The sequence below is a fragment of the Garra rufa genome, chromosome 10 (genome assembly GCF_049309525.1).
Source record: "Garra rufa chromosome 10, GarRuf1.0, whole genome shotgun sequence".
Classification (NCBI taxonomy): domain Eukaryota; kingdom Metazoa; phylum Chordata; class Actinopteri; order Cypriniformes; family Cyprinidae; genus Garra; species Garra rufa.
Window position 1 is genome coordinate 24674753 of NC_133370.1, and position 25847 is coordinate 24700599.

The following is a 25847-nucleotide window of genomic DNA, read 5'->3' on the forward strand; positions in this document are numbered from 1 at the left end:
GGTTAGCAGCATTACAAGTGACTAACAAAAAGCAGCTCACTGCATGAAAACTTCTTAAGGTGCGATATCTTTTAAAATATGTATCTAATATCCTTTATAAATCATTTAGAGTTGTATTTTTCTGGCACAAAAACCTTCCTGGCTTTTAATAAATTGCATTGTTTACACACTTTTTGATCAATTCATTTCCACAAATTGACTTTTATTGTAAGCATTCAATAGAGATTGCATTTATAAAGAACAGCTTCATTCTAATTAAATGATCATAGCTGATCATAACTGTATTGATTTTCCATGACTTTTATTTAGACTTTTTCTTTTCCTTCAATTTCCAGGCCTGGAAAAAAAATATTTTTAACATTTTCTGGTACTAGACTGATGGCATTAAACCGAAACCAGTTAATTTATGCTAGATGAAACTAGAAACAATACCTTTTTTTTGTTTTGTTTTGCTTTGTTTTGCTTTGTTTTTATAAAGAAGCCCTAAACTGCCACACAATTCAGATTTTTGCATATGGACTCAAATCAGTGAATCGCTTTGATCTACATTTTACTTCAGACATTCTTTACAACTTCAGAGTACTTTTTCTTAAATAAGTGAACCTGCCGTATAACAGGGAGATACCAAAAGACCACTAAACCTATCCCTTTGAACTTGACTGACTGAATATCTACTGTTTGTATCCATTAAAAACTAATACACAAATTCAAAATACAGCAAATGCATTCTAATTCTGTTGAAACACATCGATGTGAAGGTTTGGGATCAGTGAACTCTGTCAGTGCGTGCCTGATGCTCATAAACACCGAGCCTCACTCCTCTTCTATGGGCGAGCATCCATTATAAAACACTCACAGGACAATAATTTGGACAACTAGGCAAATGTTTGAAATTTCACGCAAAAATAAGATAGGGATCAGAGCCCTGAGAGCGCGCATAGTTTGTGAATCAATAGCGGACTTGCGTGTCTCATGTACGACTTTGACATACACGAGTGTTATACATTAGGCACGCGCAAGTTCGTTATTATGACACTAATCATTTTTACCTTTACATTAGAGCGACGGTTTGCTTCATGCATGCAGCTGAGAGATGAAACAGTAGTTTGCGTACAGCGTTTGGAAGTTTTGAGCCGCCATTCAGTCTGTATTTAACAGTGCGATGAGGCTTGCTGCGCCGAGTCTGAAGCAATCAATCACAGAACACGAGAGAGGCTGTGCTTTTATTATTTTCATTTAGCATATTAATAATGAAATTAAACAATTATAGGATAATATTTAAATTCATTTTAAGATATCTCGCGGCCCCCCTGGAGGATCACTGAGGCCCCCTAGTGGGTCGCGACCCCCCCGGTTGGGAACCGCTTCTCTAGAATAGATTAAGGCCGTTTACTCCAAGAATGATAACTATAAAGATAACTATATTAAAGGTTTAGTTCACCCCAAAATGGAAATTAGCCCATGATTTACTAACCCTTCAGGAATCCTAGGTGTATATGACTTCCTTCTTTCAGACGAATCCAATTGGAGTTATATTAAAAATTATTCTGGCACTTCCAAGCTTTACAATGGCATAGGCAGGAGTTTTTCTTTATCAGTCCAAAACATGTCCAATAAAGTGCATCCATCCATAAAAAAAGTGAAAGAAGGAAGTCATATACACCTGGGATGTCTAAAGGGTGAGTAAATCATGGGCTAATTTTCATTTTTTGGTGAACTAACTCTTTAAAGCCTGCTCACACCAAGGACGATAACCGTAACAATAAAGGATATCATTGGAATCACTTTAAGAATGATTTTTTTTCCAGCTGATGAATGAAAAAACATTGACACCCAATCAGAAACAATCCTGCTATAACAAGCTTGAGAATTTAAAGCAGCAGACACTTAATTTCTTTTGTTTGTGATAGCAGGATTGCTTCTAATTGGGTGTTATAGTTTTCATCTTTATTGTTATAGCAGTTTGGATCTAATTATTCTTCCCTGCAAAGACAAAACAACAATTATGACAACGCTTACAAAAAAGATTTCCGTTTCTTCCTCTGAATTTTTAATGATTTTCACGCTCCATACTTAACTGAGACAAACCTGTTTATCACAGGTCATGTCTTAGTTTAAAAGACCCAATTTCAGTCAAAATGTGTAGTAACATTGTTCTCCTTGTGCTAGCTAATTACTGGTAGATTAAGCTAAATGGTTTGAATTACAGGTACTCCATTGATCGGCACACAGATGTGGACCGGATTTTTGGCGTCTATGCTGGGAATGGATCTATATTCCTGCAGAGGCCTCTGGACCGAGAGGAATTCGCCTGGCACAACATCTCAGTGATCGCAACCGAGTTCAGTAAGTAACTCCACGCGGCTCACAGCCGCAGTTCATTTGGAATGAATTTAGGCTGATAAGCTCAAGTCATGCAGCATTAAATTTCCCCAATAAGATTTACGCATTTTCATTTACCATGACAGCTTATATTGACTAAATATATTAGTTTACTTTTTTAAATTAGAAATCCAGTTTCCCTTCTGCGACTCCAATAATGTGGGTTTCTATCATCTCAAGTAGTCACCCATCATCTGCCTCATCTTTTTAAGGACACTTAGACAACCCTGAGCAGACCAGCCGAGTGCCTGTGTACATCCGCGTACTGGATGTCAACGACAACCCCCCCATGCTGGCATCCTTCTATGAGACCTTCGTCTGTGAAAACGCCAAAGTCGGTCAGGTAAAGAGCATTTTAGTATACGTTTCCCATTTTATCTGCCACATTGTCAATTTCGATGTAAGATAAGGGGGGAATAAGTCCACTCCTGTTCGGCCGGCGGATGGATGTGTCGATTTAAAGCAGGGGCGTCTGTTAAACAGTGTGTGACCTCTACAGAACTCACACCTCCGGAGCGAGATAGAGATCAGTGATGAGTATTTCTCCTTCATGGATTAGACGGCAGAGCCTTTTTCTGTCAGGCTTGATGAGATTATGTGTCATGGTGGATGACAGGGGCTGTCACATATCACAGGCACTTCATAATAACTGTCCACCTCTCCTCCATTTCCTGACTCTTCTTGTATCCCTCGTTGTCCGTCATCACCCACCTCACTGACCCGCCCACCTCGGCGCCTGGCAGAATTGTTCAACCTGGTGTGTGCCGTGGCTTAGTTATTACAGAGCACAAAAACATCAAAAACTGTTCTTTAAGAACATACATTACATAGAATTTAAGTATAAAACAAAATATATTAGATATTAAGAGCTGCATTTTTTTTTCTTATTTTAAGTGTATATCACAACCCTACAGAGAATACGCAAATAAAAATGCATAATAAAAATTTAATATCTATTCTCTGAAAAAGGCTTATTATGCAAATTAAACATTTTTATTTAAATTATTTTTTGTAAATTTAACACAATTTTGTGAGGTTTATGTTCAAAACAAGAGCAAACAATCTGAAAAAAAAAATAAATAAATACACTGCAAAAATGATTTTCTTACTTTTAGAATTTTTTTTAGAAAAAATAAGTCAAAATTAAGAGATTTTTTGCTTAGAACCATCAAAATAATTTTCAAACAAAAACAAGATTATTTTTCTTACCCTATTGGCAGATTATTTTGCTGGTTGCAAGCAAAAATGCACTTAATTTTGACTTGCTTTTTCTAAAAAACAAGACAATAATTTTACTCCTCTAGAAAATCTATCTTGATTTTTTTAATATTTTGGCTGAAAACAAAACAAAAAAAAATCTAAGTAAGAAAAGCATTTCTTGCAGGGTAATAGTAATTTACCCACAACCCTACAGAGAATAAGATATTTGGAATGGATGGATAAATTGATAATAATAATTTCATATCTATTTTCTAAAAAAGTCATATTGTTATATAAATGTAACATTTTTTTATTATTATTATTTTAAGTAAATGTAAATCTAACACAATTTAGTGAGTGTTTAAAACAAGAACAAACTATTGAAAAAAATAAATTAAATTAAAAAAATAATTTATACACAATCCTACAGAAAATAAGCTGGATAGATGGATGATAATAATAATAATTTAATATCTATTCTCTAAAAAAGTATTATTATTATATAAATTACACAATTTTTACAGAAACAAGTGCATATTGTGCATAACAAGTGTTGTTTTTTTCTTATTTTTTTAAATCTAACAGTTTAGTAAGGTTTATGTTCAAAACAAGAACAAACTGTCTAAAAAATAAAATAAATAAATAATAGTATAACCTGCAACTCTACAGAGAATAAGTTATTAGGATGATGACAAGATGGATGGATGGATAGATGGATAATAATATTTTAGTATCTGTTCTCTAAAAGTCTTATTATTATACAAATTACTATTTTTTTTACAGAAACAAGTGTATACGCTATCAACTATGTCTGTTAAATTAAAAATATATATTAGTATGTTTATAGTATAGAGATTGGTGAATGTGTTGGTGTGTTCAGTTGAATTTTTTTTCCTGATACTGCCAAAAAGAACTAACAATGCAATGCCATTTTTGGTCATACAGATAAGAATAATACATCACAAAGTATTTGTGTCTCCCATTTAAGTAAATATAAGTGAAAGAGAGTTACAAAACAGCTGACTAGTGTGGCAATGCTGTTACTTGTATGATGAAACTAAACAATTATTAGCTATTATAGTGTTTATTAGCTATATTTTATCGACGGCAGTGAGAGATAAGACTGGGATTTTGGTTCTCTTCAGCAGTTATATTCTAACAGACTGCAGTAAAGCCCAGAGGAAAGGGAATCCAGCCAGCAACACAAGAAATCTGGCCAGTACGTAAGCCTGGTAGAGAAAAAACACCAAGCACACAATGGATGATTACATTTTTGTCACAGCGTGTTGCCAGTGCACCCTTGAGAGATGCATTTAAACTAAAATTGCCCTTGGTGACAACTAAAGATAACCATGAGCCTCTATCACTGAGCCAACATCTTTCCTCGCTGTAAACATGCTTATAATGTTTACATGTAAACACTTGTAAGGTCTGAAAGATGACATTGTGAATGGGTCATTCCTATTATGCAGCAGCTTACAGCTCTGTACCTCAAATAAAAATGAACAAATATGCAAGTAATAAGGTATGTGCAGACTAAATGTTATTTATTAGAACTTCACACAATTTGAGAATTAACTGAAGGCCAAACTGGATGGAAATACAGGGAGTTGGAAGAAGACTGTTAAGACTGTTCCGTTTCATTAGGGAAAAAAAAAAAACATTTTAAAAAGCCTTTGTTTTGCTGCTACGTTCAAAAAAGCGTCATGCATCTAAACTGCACATATAATTTATGAATTTCATATTTTTCATTATTATTTCTTGTTTGCTTTATGCATAAAGCAAAAACAAATGTTTATTTTAAAAATATTTTTTTTATATTAAAAATATATATATATATTAGAAGCTGGCGACAAGGTCATTTTAGTAAATAAAGATAAAGGTGATAATAAAGACCTTTAAGCAGTTATAGACATTTTAAGATGATTTTACCCAAAAAGGCAAAAAAATAAATAAAATCACTAGAAATATTATTTAATAATTTATCACTTTTGACCAATAGGTGACACTGCTCCCAAATTAATGTGGTGTGGTTAACTAGGGTTGGCAATGATATACACACACACAGGGTTCGAATTACAAAGTGGCTTTCGGGGGAGCCCTATTTTCCGATCCTCCCTGACTGACTTTAACGCTTTTGGTACATGTTCGGGCATTTAAAACAATAGGTTTACAGTAAACCTATTGTTTACTTAGTAAACCGTTTACTTCGAAACGCAAGCACCTTGTTTGACAGATGCGGCGGCGGCGGTAACACCGGCAAGCTGTAGCTGGTGCGCTGTCATCACTCCTCTCCGTTTGTTTTGTAAATCCAAATTGACTGAGGTTTGGCTGCTTTCTTTTTGACATTCTTATTAGTATCCACAGAGTGTTCCAATTGTTGAAGTTAAGCTAACATTCAAATACCAACTCAGTGAGAAGTTCAAGTGGTGTTCGGAAATAGTGATGTAATGAGCGAATAAACACACAACATTGACACATTTTTAATATCATCATTTATTTCAGGAACCTTAATGTACAGAAAATCTAAATCTATATGCGACACAAAAAATGGTAAGTGTTTTAGAGCTCCCCCTAAATGTCTCAAAGTAGGCTTTCAGGGGAGCCCAGGTCCTTTTCAGGGGAGCCGAGCTCCCCTTAGCTCCCCCGTAATTCGAACCCTGCACACACACAGTTTAGTGCCAGTATGCCAAAAAAATTCCAGAGCCTTAGATCCATTTTGACATTTGACATCTCCTGAACCCCAGGTGCAGGTTTCCTCAGGACATAACAAGTTGTCATAACAAACTTCAAGTTTGGTCTAAATAAGATAAAACATTGAAGAGATCTCATGTCCATTTTGGTGAGCTCTTTGTCAAATTCATTTATTTGAGAGTGGATGGGTCTATCAAAAATCTTTTGACAGCTTTTTGTTAGGATGTAGTATCGATTTTGACTGAAAAACTGTCTAGGACGAGTTCAGAAAAGTAGCTTTTTTTACATAATGAAAAATATTTAACAGTTTGATTGACAGCAGTGGTTCTAGTGGCAAAACTGTTGAAAATAAGGAGATCTAACATATGATATGAATATTGTGTGTATGGGTGAAACCTTGTGGGATATATGAGGCGTAAAACATGATAACGCCACCCAATGGCTTATTTCTTTCAAATTTCTCACGGACCTCTAGGGCCAAGAGTCCAACAAGCCCATTGAGTTTCGTTCCATCTGGCTTCCGTTAACCTTGTCTAATAGGTGCTCAAAGTTGATTGGCTGATGGTGGTTATGTTTTTTAAGAAACACCAATGCCCTCATATATATTGGTGGCACCTTGGTCAAAGACACTGCATGCCGAATTTCAAGTCAATCAGCCTAATGTGTGCTTAGTTACAGACATTGTAATGTTTTTTTTTTCTGTTATAGCACCACCAAGTGGTCAAACTCTACATTTTTTTGTAATTTGACCAAAAATTTTACTCATTCATAGGTGTTCCAAGTTTGGTGAAGATATGTCATTCCATTCAAGAGTTATAGCCATTTTAGTAAAAGTGGCCACACCCACTCCGAAGGTTTTTGCATCTTGTTCTGACCTACAATGGAACTTCAGCTTTGTTTTGACAACTTATTCTAATAAGACTCCAGACAGCTTTTCTGCACTGGTTTGGTTCTGATTGGGCAAAAAATATAGGACTAGTTCGCAAAAGTATGTTTTGCGGAAAATTCAAAATGGCGGGAAAATTTTAATGACAAAAATGAAATAGCCATTTTGTTTGTTTTTTAGCCAATGAGAAGACACTTGAGTCTTCTAGACAAATAGTCTAAGAGTTATGAGCGATTTCCTGGTTTTGACCAGTGTAGCGCCTCCTATTGGCCGATTGGGGTACATCTTTGCCTTTATCTCCCCAAATGGCCTTTAGATAGCTAAAGTGCAATAACAAAAAACATACAAGTATCATTTTGTTTTGTTTTTTATTTTACTAGTCTGAAGAAAAAAACGTTGAAAATGAAAATATAATCATAATAAGACATTTGTGACCCTGGACCACATTCATTTTTCATTCATTTGAACTTCATTTGGACAACCTTAAATGCGATTTTCTCAAAATTTAGATTTGTCTGCACCCTCAGATACCACATTTTCAAATAGTTGTATCTCAGGACAATATACCCATCTTAAAGGAACCGTATGTAGGATTGTGGCCAAAACTGGTACTGCAATCACTTTCAAAATACTGTAGAATGGCGTATCCCCTCCCCCTCCCCCCTGACTGGAGGTTGCCAGCTGCAGGATCCAGCAGGAACGGCTGCTACAAGGAACTTCCAATGGCAAGTGACGAGTCCTACACAGTATTTGTTTTTCTTCTGTTAATTATGTTTATGCTTCACGAGAGATGTTTTGCGAAGTAATTATGTATCGCAAAAATTTACTAATGGCAATTAGCCAAATATTTCGTAAAGATGTACTGTAATATCACATTTCAGTCGGAACATAGATTGTTTTCATACCCTGCTAGTGGTGCGATATAAAGCTTTTTATGAACGCATTTAGCATGGCCGACCGTGGAAAATCCACTGTGTATGGAAGCAAAGTTAGCCAAACATAGATGAATCTTACCTGTCCAGGAGAAAATTAGCAACGTTGGCGTCTGTCTTCAAATTCGTCTCCGTTTTCAGCCGTCTCCATCTTTCAAAGGCATCTCCTATACAAATCCTTGTGTTATTTCGGACTTTGTCACGACGTATTTCGGATTCATAACGAGGTCTTTTAGGTTTCGTAACGTTATACATGTTTTATCCGACACGTTCATAGCTGCAGCCTTAACAGAGCTGGCAACCCGGACGACGAAACTCTACTGACTTCGTGATTGGTAGATAGCTGGAGGGTGGAGCCTCAGACCAAAACACAAAATGACAACAATAACATCAGTTGTGGGCTGCAACTTTTACTTTTAAATGTCAATATCCTGGCCGGACCACTGTTGTCAGTGATATAAGTATTTGAAATGAACATGATTTCATACCCCCGGTTTCACAGACAAGGCTTAAGCCTACTTCTAGACTAAAATGTAAGTCTGAGTTGTTTCAACTGAAATAAAATTGCACTGTTTGATCTTAAAATATATCAGTGCCTTTGTTTTGTCTTAAAATACACACCAGTAATGTTTTTTTGCAAGCATGTTTATAAAAATTACTTAATTGTCCTAATTGAACTATGGCCTAATCCTAGCTTAGCCTAAGCCCTGTCTGTGAAACCGGGCCTTAATGTCTAGTGACATGTCAGGGCCATTTTATGATTAACTGAAATAAATTTCTTACATACGGTTCCTTTAACAAACCATTCATCTATGGAAAGTGTATTTATTCAGCTTTTAGATGACGTATAAATCTCAGGGTTTTTTTTTTTTTTTTTAAATGACCCTTATGACTGGTTTTGTGGTCCATGGTCACATTTATGATGGGGGACATAATAAAAGCAATGTGTTAAATATGTGATTGTCATTGTTTGCTTCTTTGCCACAGAAAATCCAGACAATAAGTGCAGTGGATCCAGATGACCCGGTCGGTGGACATCACTTCTTGTTCACTTTAGCACCAGAGAGCTCAGTGCGAGCAAACTTCTCAGTCCGAGATAATGGAGGTGGGTGCCCTCTCACATTGTCTGGCCTTCTAACTAGCTCACTGTCTCTCTTCATGACAACACAGACCAATCAAACAGGAGAAATCTTTAGAGCACACGGCCTCTCCACGTCTAGCTGTTTAAACTGAGGTAGCTCGTTCCACAGTAGCCATAACTTTAGGTCAGTCTGGGCCCAGAAAGAGGGCAGTTCCTTCGTTTCTTAATAAACTAAGTGCTCAACTCTCCACAGATAACACAGCTGGGATCTTCACAAGACGCACCGGGTTTGGCCGAATGCACAAGAGTACCCATCTCGTGGCTGTGGTGATCTCAGACGGAGATATTCCCATGCAGAGCAGCACGGGCACGCTCACGATTCGGGTGTGCACGTGCGACCGAGACGGCAATATGGAGATGTGCAACGCCGAGGCTCTGAGCAGCTCCGCGGGGCTCAGCACGGGGGCGCTGGTGGCTATCCTCCTCTGCATCCTCATCCTGCTGTGTAAGTGGCCCTCGCTTCTCTTTTGACTTTAACAATCAGATCACTTCTCCTACGTCCATCCATCTGATGGCCGCCTCCTCCATCCGTCTGTCTGCTGTGAATCCGACTGTTCATCTTTCAAGCCCTTTGTTAGTGAGACTTTTCAGTTAATTTTCCCACCTGTCTTCCTGTCAGTTAGCGCTTTTGTCTGTGCTGCCATTTGATTAATTACAATTCCAGTGGTCTGAAGTGTGTACGCCTGATCTGCATGTAAAATAATTTGCAATTATGGGGGGAAAAGGAAAATAAAGAAAAACTATTTCTGACATGCTCAGATGGCTGAACTGATAAAACACACTTGTTGCTTATTTAATCAGGAAACTGGGTAACAAGGGCTAGATTTCAATTAAACTCAATCCAGTTTTGATTTAATTCAACAAAAAAGGAAAATCACGTTTATGTTTTAGATTGAAACATTTGTGTCTTCGTACAAGTACCATGCTTCTGTAATTGATCGATTTACTGTGGGATTACTTTCTTCTCTTTTTTTTTTTTTTTTTTTTTTTTTTTGACGATGCATTTGAATTGCTGTAGAAAAACTGTTAACATCAGTTAGATCTCACCTATGCACTGCCTGCAGTGGCTCTCTTAATGACCTGACACCTACATTAGGTGTCACCCACAGGGTAAAAGCATGCATCATGTATGAAACTCTTCCTACTCCACTACAGTGAAAGATCACTGATAAAAGCAACCAAATGGCACTAAGGGGGGGTCACTAAAAATGAATTGCAGCCCACTGATAGTGTACTTTATTTGCGCACGCTATCTGAATCACTTCTTCAAAATGCTGAAAGCATACATCGCTACATCTGGATATATGGCCATTTATAATGCTCTTCTTTATTTATATTTGATGGATATCAGCTGCAATGATCAGTAGAAAATGTACACAAACATCTTTTTTCAAAGACATCACCTGCTTTCCACAGATAGTATTAAATAATGCTATTTATCATTGAGTTTTTTTAAGTGCCCCTATTAAGGTTCCTAATAATATAGTTTTTTTAGTAGTCGAGCAGATAAGCAGTCTAAATCGCACGCTTTAAATGACTAGCGCTCTTTTGTTCCGCCTTTACTGCATAAACAATTTATTGAACATTTATTGAACTCTTGTTATCGTTTATCGAGGAAATTTATATTGTGAGATAATTATCGTTATTGATGTATCGCCTTGCCTTATAGCTTGGAATATTTAAAGAAAATTAAAAATAATGAACTGAAGATTGACAAAGGCTTTTTTTTTTTTTTTTCATTTTACCTCTGTTTAATGCATATTAAAGCAGTGTTTATAAGCACAGCAGTAAAAAGGGAAACTTTATATTACGGCTGTTCCATAAGCGCCATCTGCTGTCCGAGAGTGGATCTGTGTTTTTAGCATAATTTCTTAAAGCTTGAAATTATTGCATTAAATAAAAAAGCTCATAATATGTGTATGAAGCATCTTTTTTGGATATTTTTTTAAGCAGTAATTGCTCATTTCATATGGCTAAAGATATTTTCGAAGACCAGTTCAGCCTGTAATAGAGCAAATAAACATCTTGTTCCTGTATTCTTTCATTCTTTTTTTTTTTTTTTTTTTTTTGTCTCTTGCTTAAAAAAAATTTAAATCAGTATCAGAATTGGTTTATTTACTTGGAAAAATCTGAATCTGCCATGATTAAAGGGATTAGTTCACCCAAAAATGAAAATGTATCTGCTTACCCCCAGGGCATCCAAGTTTTAGGTGACTTTGTTTCTTTACCAGAACAAAGACGAAGATGTTTAACTCAAACCGTTGCAGTCTGTCAGTCATAAAATGGCAGTCAATGGGTTCCATGGCTTTGAAAGTCAAAAAAAATATACACAGACAAAACCAAATTAAACCCTACGACTCGTGATGATACATTGAGGTGTTAAGACACAAAAACAATCAATCTGTGCAAGAAACTGAACAGTACTTACATAACTGTTTACCTCTCATCCACCGCAATAGCCAACTGAGTGCTCCTGAGCGCATTCACAACAGTCGGCGGGTGACACGTTAAAGTTGGTAGTCAACTTCAACTTCAAAGTCAACACTCCCGGATGAGTTTGCGCAAGCAAACATAATCTTTTAGTTTTTAATCGATTGCATCAATCAGGATAAGAACAAGTAATTACCATTTTGATAAGCCTTCGTACCCACAATCTCTGCACTGTGTATGGTGTAAACAATGAGTGAGGTAAACGCGTGACAATAGCCATTGACTGCCATTATATGACTGACAGACTTCAACGGTTTAAGTTAAAAATCTTTGTTTGTGTTCTACTGAAGAAACAAAGTCACCTACATCTTGGATGCCCTGGTGAAGGTATACACACACATACCCACACACAGTGTTAATTTGTGTCTTTTGAATGACAATGTATATACATGATCGGTGTCCAACTGCACTGATTCTGATCAAAGTGGTAGGCCAATTGTACCAAAAATGCTGGCCTTTTGTCCCAGTCCAGCCCTGCATATAAAGCAAATATTTTTCAAAAACATTCATTGCAGAGCATGTCCTACACGAACCTATTTGTGGCAGGTTTTCTCTATCCATGCAATGTTCTTGCCTTTTTTTACCCCTTTCCTGTTTGCATCTCTGTTTAAGAAACAAGCGTTTTGTGAATCCCGCGTTGAATGAGATTAGAGAAGCAGTTGTCAGTAAAATTATGTGTTTGAGGGCCGGCCAACATATAATATAGGCACGAATTATGCAAATGTGTTACCCCATGACATGTAGCCATCATGGAAGTGAGACTCGAATTACTAACAACTTGTTCAAGCTGTTCAAGGTCGATTCTTTTGGGAGACAATAATTTTATTTATCGTGCAGTTTCGGCTTTACAACTATAGATTGTTTACATTCAAATATAGCTACATTACACCCTGCATAAAAAGTAATATTCAAAATGGCATAATAGGGGCACTTTATGTTACATAACAGCATTTTTTTTCTAAATAAAAAGTACTGTACGGGAATGTTACCATTTAAACGTTTATGGCATAGCACATGGTTATGCTCACCAAGGCTGCATTTATTTGATCAAAAATACAGCAAAACTGTAATATTGTGAAATATTATTACAATTTAAAATAACTATTTTTTTATTTTAATTTTTTAAACTGTAATTTTTTCCTGTGGTAGCAAAGCTGAATTTTCAGCAGCCATTACTCTGGTCTTTAGTGTCACATTATCCTTCATAAATCATGCTAATATGCTGTTTTGAATCAATGTTGAAAACAGAAAAATATTTTTGTAGAAAACTGATATTTTTTTTCATAATTCAAAAAGAACATTATAAATGTACTGCCACTTTTGATCAATTGTATGTGTCCTTGCTGAATTAATTAAAAAAATCGTACTGACCCCAAACTTTTGATACAAATATACAATATACAATACAGAGCTTTCAATTCTAGTGAATCACTAATAATTGCATTTTCTTATTCTTATTTTTTATTCTGTAGTGATTGTGGTGCTGTTTGCTGCCCTGAAGCGTCAGAAAAAGAAGGAGCCCTTGATCATCTCCAAGGAGGACGTGAGGGACAATGTGGTCAGCTACAACGACGAGGGCGGCGGCGAGGAGGACACACAGGCCTTTGACATCGGAGCGCTTCGCCATCCGGAAGTGATGGAAGAGAGCAAACTGCGGCGGGACATCCTACCCTCCGAGACACTCTACCCTCCACCGCCACTCCGCAGAACCGCGGCGCCGTCCCGAGAAAACGCAGACGTGCGGGACTTTATCAATCAACGCGTGCAGGAAAATGACGGCAACCCCACGGCTCCCCCTTACGACTCGTTGGCCACCTACGCATACGAAGGTAACGGATCGGTGGCCGAGTCGCTCAGCTCGCTGGGGTCCATTTCCTCGGAAGGGGAGCAGGACTATAACTACCTCAGCGAGTGGGGGCCACGCTTCAGGAAGCTAGCAGACATGTACGGCGGTGAGGACAGCGATTGGGACTCCTAACGGACAGACTGTGGAGCGAGACTCATTTGCTGATCTGCCTCTACATGAAGACTGGAGTGGCAGAATGAGGCAGCCTAATTTCTTTTACAAAGTGCCCTTTTATCCTTCTCTTTGTCCTACAATCAGGCAGCCGGTTTCTCTGTCCTGATTGGCTGTACGTTTTCTCAATGAGGAGACGATCTTCACGCTCTGGCGAGGACGACGTATCTGTAACACGAACTTCTCATCAGAAAGATCATCTGCTGTGACATCTTCCTGCATAATCCCAGGAAACGTCTGCAGTTTTTCATATCTGTAACCATCGCTGAAAACAGTCTTTTGAAAAGCCTAGCATCTAATGCAAAAGCGCTCTTCAAATCCTGCCGCAAAGAACAGTTTATCAGTTGACTGTGAGCCTGTGAAACACTTGAAGTGAAACCTAAGCAGGTCATTGACTTAAAAAAAAAAAAAAGGCCAGGGCCGAGGACTTTATGAAAGTAATGAAACCACCGCCAAACTCGAGCCTGTGAATTCACCATCAGACCTCAATGTGTAGCGGGCAGCTCAGAATCAAACAGTTCAACATCATAGGAGTTGTCTAATAACTGGGAGGAATTTTCAAACCCTTACTATTAACCATTTGCATAATTTTACTAATCTACTTACGCACTCAAGAAAAGATGTGTTGTCCTGTAACCCGAATCAAGACGGATTGTATGAAGCCCATCTAGAAAATGGGTCAGAAGATGTTTCATGGTTGGCACTGGTTTTCATCATCCACATGAAAGAAAAAAAAGCCAGAAGCTTACAATTATCTGCTGTCATTGGACCTAAATGTGTTTTGCTTCCTTTAGCAGTCTGACAATCGTTTGGTTGAACTCAGAACTGCTTAGTATGACTTTCTCCATGCGAGAAACAGACTTTCACACGGTCCCTTAATGACATGCTGCAAAATTTACATTCCATACTATTACCTTTAAACATTGTATGCGTGTTCTTTTCCTCTCTGTCTATTCATTTAGATGAGACCTTGACATTATCCGCAATACCAACCAAAAGAGAATAAAACATTAACATCTATACATAGAATTATGGCTTCGTGGACCAAGAGATCGAAAGCAAATTGTTAATTAATCACAGTTTGAAGCTGCAATTCTCACCTTCCCTCTGACAACCTTCTGCTTTTAATAGCGAGCGTCAAATAACCAGGGAAGTAATAAAAGCTCAACTGATTTATTCCTCGGCTGAATGTTAACCACAACAGTGTTGTATTGAGGTGTGAGTCAAATCTTAAAGTAAATCACTCCGCAATGATTGCGCCCTCTCTTCAAACCACAAAATGAGCCTGAGATTGCCTTCACCTCTTCAGTTAGGAGGGGGTGAGTCAGCTCTGAACGGCGCTCCAGCAGGTAAATATTGGTGTTTTAGAAGCAGAATTTCCATTCTTCGTCATTGATATGCTGTAAAATGAAAAAATGAAGAAAAAGATGGTTACTCATGCTGTAAAAACTTGGTTTAATGAACAGTGCTTTGTACCAGTGGCTTGGGAGAGTAGATTATGTCCATGTACTACTTTGCTTTCTATCTTGTGAGATTTTGTACCAAATATTTATATACCACAATGATGACTAAATATTCTTGAAATATGTACATTCGGTATTATTGTTTCCGTGTTTTAAACGTGTTCAACTGTAAATGTGAGCTGGTTGCAGTTCATTTGATGACGTGCAAATTGAATCAAACTTTCATTCAAATAAATGTTCTCTTTTACAGAAAACATGAGCAATTCTTTGCACACCCAGAAACACTTAGAAATGCATTGCGTTAAGCATTTGACTTATCGCAAGCAATTTGTATTTATTTATTTATTTTGCAAATGACTGTTGGGCTGTTGCCCATTTTGTGAGCAGAGATAAATTCAGTCATAGAAGCTAAAATAAATGGATCCATTAAACATACATTTATTATATATTTGAAATATTTCGAAAGTATTCATACCCCTCCATGTTTTGTTTTGTTGTAGCCTTACGTTAAACTGCTTTAAATACCTTTTTTTCCACATCAATCTACACTCTATACACCATAATGACAAAGCAAAAAACTGATTTGAGACAACTTTGCACATTTTTAGTGTGGTACTAAGTTGAAGCACCTTTACAGCCTCAAGTCTTTTGGGGTATGATGTGACAAGCTTTGCACATCTGCATTTGGCAATTATCTGCCATTCTTCTTCTCATCTCTTCACCTCTCAAGCTCTGTCAGTTTGGATGGGGCTGCTAGACATTGTTAGGTGCAAGTGGGTTTCATGTGTCTTCATTGAGAAATGGATTGAGTTTGGCCACAGTGTTGCAGTGCTTTTGAAATATGTCAAAAGTGTTCATACCCCTTCATTTTGTTTTGTTTTGTTGTAGACTTATGTTAAACTGCTTTAAATACCTTTTTTCCACATCAGTCTACACTCGATACACCATAATAGCAAAGAAAAAAAACAGAACTTTACAAATTTATTTCAATTTTAAGTCTGTTGCATAAGTATTCATACCCTTAACGCGATACTTAGATGACGCACCTTTACAGCCTCATATCTTTTTAGTATGCTTTGAACATCTACTTTCAGCAATTATCTGCCATTTTTCTTCTCTCCTCTTCACCTCTCAAGCTCTGTCACCTTGGATAGGGGTTGGCAGACATTTTTAGGTTTCTCCAGAAATGTTTTATTGGGTTCAATCCCAGGCTGTGGCTGGGCCACTCAAGACATTCAACATTCACAGAGTTGTCTATAAGCCACTCTTGCTGTGTGCTTGAGGTCATTGTCCTATTGGAAGGTGAACCTTCTGCCCAGTCTGAGGTTCTGAATGCTCTGGACTAGGTTTATTAAGGCTATCTCTGTTTTTTGGTGCATTGATATTTCCTTTCACTTTGACGAGTCCTTCAGTCCCTGCCCATGAAAAACAGCCCCACAGCATGAGGCTGCTACCACCACACTTTACTGTTGGGGTGCTATTGTGCACTTGATGAGCAGCGCCTGGTTTCCTCCAAACACAATGCTTGGAATTGAGGGTTATCAGACCAGAGAATATTGTTTCACACAATCTGAATGTTCTTTAGGTGCTTCGTTGCAATTTAAAGTGCGTTTTCATGTGTTTTCACTAAGAAGAGGATTGAGTTTGGCCACACCGCCATAAAGAGCGGATTGGTGGAATGTTGCAGTGATGTTTGTCCGACTCTATCCAAAGCCCTTCTCCATCAGTTGCTCATTTCGGCCAGGAGGCCAACTCTAGGAAGAGTTCTAGTTGTTCCAACTTATTCCATAATGGATAAGATAGAGGCTATATGCTTCTGTGAACCTTTAATGCAGCAGAATTTTTCTCTTCCTCAGATTTATGCCTTAATGCAATCCTGTCTCTGAGCTCTACAAGCAGTTATTTTGACATCAGGGCTTGGTTTTTGCTCTGATATGCATTTTCAGCTATTAGACCTCTTATTGAAAGGTGTGTGCATTTCCAAATCATACACATTCAAATTAATTTGCCACAGGTTAACTCCACTCCAAGCGCAGTAACATCTACAAGTGATATGAATGCTCCTGGGCTAAATTTCAAGTGTCCAAGAAAATTTTTGTTTTTTTTATGTTTTTATATAAATTTGTAAAGCTTTGCAACGATTTGTATTGTGAAAAGCGCTATACAAAAAAACTTGTAAAGTTGTTACAAACTTGTTTTTTGCTTTGTCATTATGGTGTATGGAGTGTAGATTGATGTGGAAAAAAGTTATTTAAAGCAGTGGGGGTATGAATACTTTTGCAAGGCACTGTATATGAATACAGAAATCAAGAGAATATATTTTATATATGTATATATTTTGCATATTTGAATTTATTTCAGTATAGATATGTCCTACATATGACAAGATGTATTTAATAGTATTTTTCCTTTGAGGCTCGATATATGCACATGACTTTAACATGATTCTTAGAGGCCAAATGTCATGATCGTTATCGGAAAAATTTCCAGTTTCTGCCCCAGATCGTCAGCTCATTAGGCCAATCTATAATGAAGATCTCAAAGCTCGCCACTGGATTTGGAGGGAGAGGAAACAGTATTCATTTTAAATTGATTGGGGATCAGCAGTTGTGAGGCAGATGGTGACATTTCAAACAATACCCATGTTAACTCAATCACTCTGCCATCCAGCGCTCTCTGCAAATATGTACGTAGACACTAGTCTCATCTGGTCTTTCTGTGTGTCTGTACAAGGCCATTAAGGGCTTAAATATAAAGCATCACTCCAGGATTCAGGTGCACTAACCTCATTTAGAAGGGTCAGTATGCATGTATTGGAAAGAAGATGGAAAAATTGTACTCCAGCAGAAGTGCTTTTGCTTCTGGTTGAGGTTTATGTACTACTGACAAAAGCAGAAAATGGATACATCTGAAAAATATATAACGGATTCCTAGTTTAAAGAAACAGTTTGCTCTTGTATTTTAAAAAAAACATGTCGAACCATTCAACCCATATGCTGTTGGATATGCACACTCAAAAAAAGATGAGCTAAACATTTCTATGGATTTTATATTAAAAAATAGTATACTTTATACTTTCAATAAAACATTTGGGGGCAATGGGTTTTTAAAACCTGTTTTTATGCATGTTTTAGACTAAGTTTTTGTTGCATTTATACATCTTTGACCAGCAGGCGTCACTAGCATGTGGTGTTTTGAGCACTTCGAAACTGAATCATTTTGAAAATCAGTTGGTTCAATTGATTCATAGTTTCAAAAAGGTTTGTTTTTTCTTATTACAGCTATAAGCTAATGTGCTCCAAAACTCTCAAAACTCCAAATGCTCTCTAGAGTCCGAAGCGACCCGCTCCCTACACTATAAATAGACCTTGAAGCTGTAGCTGAAATCAGTCACTTGTTCACAGAATTTGTATTTTCTGTACAGATAATGGCACATAGTGCACTATATAGGGGATAGGGAACGACTTAGACAGTGTAAACGTGCCTTCTATTGAGGCGAAAGAAGTCTGGTTTCATGCTGTGTCACGTGGAGCATATCATATGCGCAAATCAGCACAGACCACAAAACGTATCGGATCCATTTGAATTCTACACAGAATGCTATTTTATTGCAATATTGATGAGATTCTGGCTGTCATGCGCCATTTAACAAGCTTAACAGCTCTGGCCCAAGCTAATATAAACAAAACGTTATTGGCTTTTTTTAAAAGGGGGCGGGACTCCTTGATTTGTCCCGCCCTCCCTACCTGTTTTAGTTGAAAGGCACTTCAGTGGCCCTTTAAAGTGTTTTAAAACATTCAAGCACAAGACACTGATAATTTGTTGTGTGCAGACAGGCAAAAAGCCACAGCTTGGACAGCAAGCGAGCACCCAGTTCTCTTTGGCGTCTTCTTGAGGAAATACACACAAAATTATGTCAGAATGACTATCTTAAGAAGTATCCACGTAAACACGTATTGCTTCCGACCTGCTCTTCACCCCATACCAACAGGTTCACGACTTCTTCCATCCGTAACGGTATTACTGTTCAATTCCCTCGACTTATCAGCTCAAGTTCATAAGCAATTGCACGTAGGCCTACTATGGGTTCAGTAGTCCTTTCAAGTTCCTCTTCCTCCATTTTAAAACAACTGTGTGTTCAAAAAGTGAAGAAATGCTTATATTACTGCCCAACTGAGCGAACCAACCCTGTGGTGTTCCACGCTGTGGTAGCCCTTATGTAAAAGAAGTTGATTCAAGTGTGCTATAAGAATACTTTTTTAAACTAAAATAGGAAAGTATACTTTCAGTCTACTTTTTATGTACTTCTCAGAAATGTGCTTTATATACTTCTTAGAAATATACATAAAATTGCATTTAGGTATACTTGACTTTTACTTATACCGTGTTTTCATTGTTTTACACTAGGGGTGCTGTTACACATCTTCTGTACAGAATTTTCAAAACTCAAATGAAGAAAAAACTGAAACACAGATGCTTCCACATGTAATCTAGCACAATCGTCAGACATAAAACAGCATCAAAACCATAGATATGTAAAACTGTGTAACGTTGTGGAATAAAATGTCAACCCATGAAGAGGTAATATCTACATCAACACTATCTACATTTTCATGAATAGTCTTTTTTTAAGCTTTTTTGTTCAAAATGCAGTTTATTTATTTATTATTTATGAAACTTAACCACATTCAAGTGCATATAAAAAAAGAATGCATAAAGCTAGAATAATGTTTTTGTTTACAAGCAGATTACCCTGCTCTTTCTTTTGATGTTTTTTATGCTCATATATTCATATAACAAAATATATACAAATTAATACCTAAATAGTAACGTCTAGGTTACGAAGGTAACCCACGTTCCCCGAAGGAGGGAACGGAGACGTTACATTGGGATCTCGCCTGAGAGACCGATCATCTCTGAGCCTTATATAAAAAAGGCCAATTGCAAATTGGCGAGTGGACGTGCGCGTCGGCCACTCCCCCGCACATGCGGGTATATAAGAAGGCGGCGCGCATCACTCAAACAGGTTTTCGCTGAAGAGCCGTCAAGCCGGCGTCAGCGCGACGCCAGGGACGTGGCAGGGGAATGTAACGTCTCCGTTCCCTCCTTCGGGGAACGTGGGTTACCTTCGTAACCTAGACGTTACCCCTTCAGTCGAATCACTTCGACGTTACATTGGGAACAAGCCCATGGAAAAGGCCACGACCCTGACGCCGCGTTACGCAACAACTTCACGTGCTGACAAGTATACGTGCCGGCAGGCGAAGTGTAACGTAACCTTCCCAACGCCCTGGGGCCCAATAAGGGGGCCCACCAGGGATGCCAGTTGTACTGAAGCATGGGTTGGGGGGGCGGAGCACATGAAATTCTACATGTGGAAATAAGAATAATTCAATATATCCATAAAGGTTTTTAGGGATACACGAGGGAAACAGCGGTCTCCTCCGCTGGAATAAATAAAAACTAAGCCACAACCTGCGGGGCGAAGGAGACCCAGGCCGGATCACAGTGCAGGACTACTCCGCGCCTAGCCCTGACTGCGGGGCAGGAGGACCCAGGGTTCGCCGGAGGGAACATTCTGGGAAATAGCGCACGGATCCACGTGGGAATGGCGCAGCAAGCCGACACCAGCCGGTCTTCCCGCTCACCTGTGAGTCCTTATGTTAGGACACGGGAGAACGGCCTCTACGCAAGGTTGGAGAACCAAGCGAAGGTAGGGTGTCGCCCAGCCCGCAGCTTCCGGTTTATACATCTGCTGGTGAGGTGCCATGAACCAAGGATCACGGCTGTCCCTGGGTATAACAGGGAGAGGCATCTACCACCATTTAGCCAACCTCAGTTCGGGGAGCATTCCCTTTCTGCTGAATCCCGAGGCAGATGAAGCTGCTGGTGTGGCTGAAGTGCCGAGTGATTCAGTCTCACATATTTAACGACACAACATAGCACGACTGGGTCTGCCTCCTCCAGGGCAGAGCTTGCAGGTCCACCACCTGATCGCGGAAAGGCGTGGTGGGGACCTTGGGCACCGGGCCGGGGTCTCGACGGTAACGTGGAAGACGCCGGGCCCGAATTCTCGACACACTTTGCTGGCAGAAAAGCTTGTAGGCCCTCTTAATGGGAGCCAGGGCAGTCAGGAGCGCTGTCTTAATGACAGGAATTCTAACTCGACTGAGGCCCGAGGCTCCTAAGGAGCAACCCGCGGCCCTGAAGGGCGACGGGGGGGTCCCAGAGGGTATGAGGCGTTACTTGACAGAGAAAACTTGTAGGTCTCCTGCCCTCTTAACGGGAGCCAGGGCGGTCAGGAGCGCTGTCTTGATGACAGTAATGCTAGCTCGACTGAGGCCAATGGCTCAATTGGAGCGTCCCGCGGCTCTGAAGGCGACGGGAAGGCCCCAAGAGGGTGTGGGGTGCGTTCTGGGCACCTCTGGGAAACCTCACGGCCAGTGAATGCTTACCTACTTAGCTCCATCTACTGCATGTGATACGCGGCGAAGCAGCGGCATATACTTAAAGAGTGAGGGGACAGTCTGCGCTCAAACTCTCCTGCAGGAAGGGAAGCATACTGCAACCGTGTAACTCTGTGGAAAGCCAGCAAATAGACCTCATCTCAGTGCGAGCCTGCCTCTAGTCAAGGGAGCTCGGACTGAGTGATAATTGTATCACGGCCTGAGAAGACCGGAGAGGTCTGGGTGTCATACCGTGCCCTACAGGGAGGGACTGCCGCGAGGGAACGGTTACTAGACCTGAGTCCGGGTGGGCCATTCTTGTAGCGCAACCAACAGACTTACTCCTCGTCCTCCCTGGACTTGCACAGAGTCTGTGCAAGGAGGCTCACTGGGGAAGGGCGTACTTGGGCCCCGGAGGTCAGCTGAGTGCCAGCGCTACTCTGAAGGAGGCAGCTGGCAGTGAGAGCAATCGGGGGCGAGCGGATGTGGCTGGCCTACCGATATGCTCCAAACTAGCTGCGTCACGGGGTGGAGTCGCCATCCTGCAGGTGGTGGACTGCCGTGAGAGCCGATAGGCTGCACGGTTGAGTTTACCTGCTTCAAGTGAATGGCAAGTAGCAAAATGTGCCACGTACTCCCTGGGAGCAGATGGAGAGGCTGTAAGCCTCTGTCGTACATGGCAACCCAACCCGTGGTAAGCCACGGGCTGGCTTGTCGGCCAAACTGCGGGAAAACGCCAGTCCGGAGTGGGCCGAGATGCCATGCCCATCCTGGGACTCGATCGTGCTGAAGCGGTCTCACATGAACAAGCTTAGCGGCTCTTAGCGGCTAGAGCTGTCATGTGCCCCAGGAGCCTCAGTTGAGAGGACCGCTATGTTGTGCCTGATTGACTCAGGAACTACAGCACTGACTGCGCGCTCTAGGTAGTAAGGCGGGCTGTCTTAAGGACCGAGTCAGGCTCCCGACCGAGGAAACGAATTCCCTCGGTTGGCCTGAAGGACCAGATGGCGGGGGTGCCGAGGCACCAAGTCCCTATGTTCGCACAACGGAACTCACGAGTGGGCTGGTAAAGCACCAGTCGAAGAGACGGTTGAAGACGCGAATACCTGTCTGCCGAAAAAGGGGACAGGGGAGCTCCCATGGCCTAAAGAAGGCAGGAAGGAGAGGGACTAGCCAAATGGAAGCACCTAGCGCTGAGCGCTCGACCCCCGGGGCAGACCGCCGGAGGGGTGTGCGCCGGGGAAGATCGAGACGAGACAGCGGGTGCCCTTCAGGCAGATGGCTGCAACCCAGCCCTGGAGACGGAAACATAGCTGTATGTGCTTCGTCGTGAGCGAGTGTGCCGACAGCCTGAAAGGGATCGGGACAGAGCTCCATCCAGGGCGGGTATTAACCCACCACACTAACTGGACACGTGAAGTCGAGACTGAAAGGTCCCGACCTCGTCCCGGGGGAGGGACAGGCTGGATCGCGTCCTTCGCCAGTAGGAACGCGACCTCCGCAAGCAGAACAGAGGCACGCCTGCCCGAATAAGAAAGTAAGGGGTACCTCTGAGTCTGGGCGGACGCCTGGGGCCGGGCCGTACCGTCCGTATCAACCATCGTAGTGGTATCAAGGGAACGTTGACCGACGTGACCGTGGTGGGGCAGCCTAGGGGGAGACAGGGAAGGAGACAGAACCCAGAAGGATGAACGTCCTGGAGAAGTGTCTAACTGCACTAAGCAGTGCTTACCTTCTTCCCTGGATCCCGCGCTGGCGAAGGCCGGCCGCGAGTCTGGTTCCGAGGAGTGTAAGTGCTGCTCAGAAGGGAACTCGAGGCCGAAGCCAGAGGTGAGAAATTGCTCTTTTTGAGAAAAAGTGGGTACCGTCGACGAAAGCCGACGGCAGCATTGAAGTACACAGTGGCTCCCGGCCCTCCACCGGGAGCGGGGAGCGTAGATTGTTAGCATCCCCTAAGGAGCAGTCTCAATCACCTCTGGAGGCCCGCGTCAGGGACGTTTCGCAGTTTTCTTGCGGGTGTTTCGGGCCGATCCCTGTGCCGCGGGCGGCGCCACTCTCCTGCGGCTGGCTCTGCGCTTGCGGGCCCTTCTCGCCGACCTGGCGTCGTGGGCCTCCGCGGTGGGGCGAGCCGTAGATGTTGCGGCCGCAGGGGGGCGCCCTCGGCGACGTGCAGGCGGAGGCGGTGCCTCCGGCGGCGGGATGGAAGCATCGCGGCGGGGCAGGATGTGAAACGCCTCCGTCTGTCTCTGGGCTGCCGAGAACTGTTGGGCAAAGTCCTCGACAGAGTCGCCGAATAGGCCCCTCTGGGAGATGGGAGCGTCGAGAAAGCGTGCTTTGTCGGCATCTGCCATCTGGGCCAGAGAGAGCCACAGGTGTCGCTCCTGGACCACAGCCGTGGACATCACCTGACCAAGGGCCCGCGCCGCGACCTTCGTCGCACGAAGGGCGAAGTCGGTGGCAGCGCGGAGTTCCTGCATCGTACCTTGGTCGGGACCACCCTCGTGCAGCTGTTTCAACCCCTTGGCCTGGTAGACCTGCAGGGTTGCCATCGCATGCAGGGCCGAGGCGGCCTGGCCCGCAGCGTGAAAAGCGCGGCCCGCAAGGGCGGACGAGCGCTCACACGCCTTGGACGGGAGACGCGGCCGGCCCCGCCAGGTGGCAGCGCCACGCGGGCAAAGTTGCACCGCCATAGCGCGCTCGACCTGGGGAACCGACGCATACCCCCTGGCCGCCCCGCCATCAAGGGTGGCGAGGGGAGAGGAGCCGGGCAGCGGGCGAGATGAAAAGGGCGCCCGCCAGGTCTTAACCAGCTCCTCGTGCACCTCCGGGAAGAATGGCACCGGGGGAGGGCGAGGCGATGCCGCCGGAGCCGTCCCCAGGAACCAGTCGCCCAGCCGAGAAGGATCGGCCGAGGCCGATGGAGTAACCTCCAGGCCGATCCCCCTGGCGGCTCGGAGGAGCATAGCCGAGAGCTCGGAGTCTGCCTCCGACGGGGCAGCAACCGCGGAGGGGCGCCGCGCCGCCGGAAGAGCGTCCTCACCCCCTGACTCTCCCTCTGACGCAGCGTCAGACATCTCTTCCTCCTGAGGAGCGCCAAAGGAGACGCCCAGCCCGGCTGGCGGGGAGGCGTACTGCTTTGGCATCTCGACGGGGGTATGCTGGCGGGCGGAAGACCGCAGGGCTTTTGGAGCCGGCGGAACGTTCGGCACCGTGACTCGAAATTCCCCCTCGTGCCTCGCCACAGCGGCGGAAAAATTCCGCAGGCCGTGGGGCGCGAAGGGGGGCCTGCCCGCGAGCGAGCGGCGAGTCCTCAGCATTCCCATGGTCATGCTTTCGCAATGAATGCATGAACCATCCGTGAAAGCTGCCTCAGCATGTTCAATGCCCAGACATGTGAAGCAGCTTTCATGTCCGTCCAGTGAGGTGAGGAAACTGCCACACCCAGAAGCGCACGGCCGGAAAGCCATTCTGAAAAGAACGTCTTTACACAGCCGTGAGAAATTGCTCTTTTAGTCCCGGTCTGCCCAGGGAGGAAACCGCGGCACCACTGTGCATTCAATGGGGCTTGCTCGCTGGAACGCAGGAGGCTTTTATGGCCGTGAAAACGGCCGCCCGCGGGACCCCGCTGGCGGCGCCGAGAAATTCACTCTTTTAGTTTGTCTCTTTCAATCGGCGCACACCAGCAGAGAGAGCAGCAGGAACGTGAAGTTTTCCTTTTTCTTGAGGAGAGAAGGCTTGAGCATACCGGCTCTGAAAGCGAAAGTCTGTTTGAGTGATGCGCGCCGCCTTCTTATATACCCGCATGTGCGGGGGAGTGGCCGACGCGCACGTCCACTCGCCAATTTGCAATTGGCCTTTTTTATATAAGGCTCAGAGATGATCGGTCTCTCAGGCGAGATCCCAATGTAACGTCGAAGTGATTCGACTGAAGGGGTAACACAGTAGTATACTTAAAGTATGATGTAAACTTCACATAAAGAAAACTACTAAACTAATAGTTTCCTGAGACTATACTTAAAAGTGTACTAAAATGCATACAAGTATTTAATTAGTAAACTATTAGTACAGTATACGTGTAAGTTCACTTTTAGTATACTTGCAGTACAAACTGAAAACATAGATGTAAACTAGTTGTGTACTCAAAGTTTACTACTGTTATACTTTCATATACTAGAAAGTGGGCCAATTTATTCCCA

General features: G+C 42.1%; 1 protein-coding gene across 1 annotated transcript in view; it reads left to right on the top strand.

Moving 5' to 3' along the window:
* cdh6 (cadherin 6) overlaps positions 1-15459 on the top strand; it is a 40584-nt gene extending 25125 nt beyond the window's left edge. The window contains exons 8-12 of the mRNA XM_073848219.1: positions 2210-2346; positions 2595-2725; positions 9082-9199; positions 9429-9680; positions 13198-15459. Coding sequence (XP_073704320.1) covers positions 2210-2346; positions 2595-2725; positions 9082-9199; positions 9429-9680; positions 13198-13703 — 1144 coding nt within the window. The 3' untranslated portion in view covers positions 13704-15459. The remainder of the gene's footprint in view (positions 1-2209; positions 2347-2594; positions 2726-9081; positions 9200-9428; positions 9681-13197) is intronic.
* The last annotated feature ends 10388 nt before the right edge of the window (positions 15460-25847 follow it).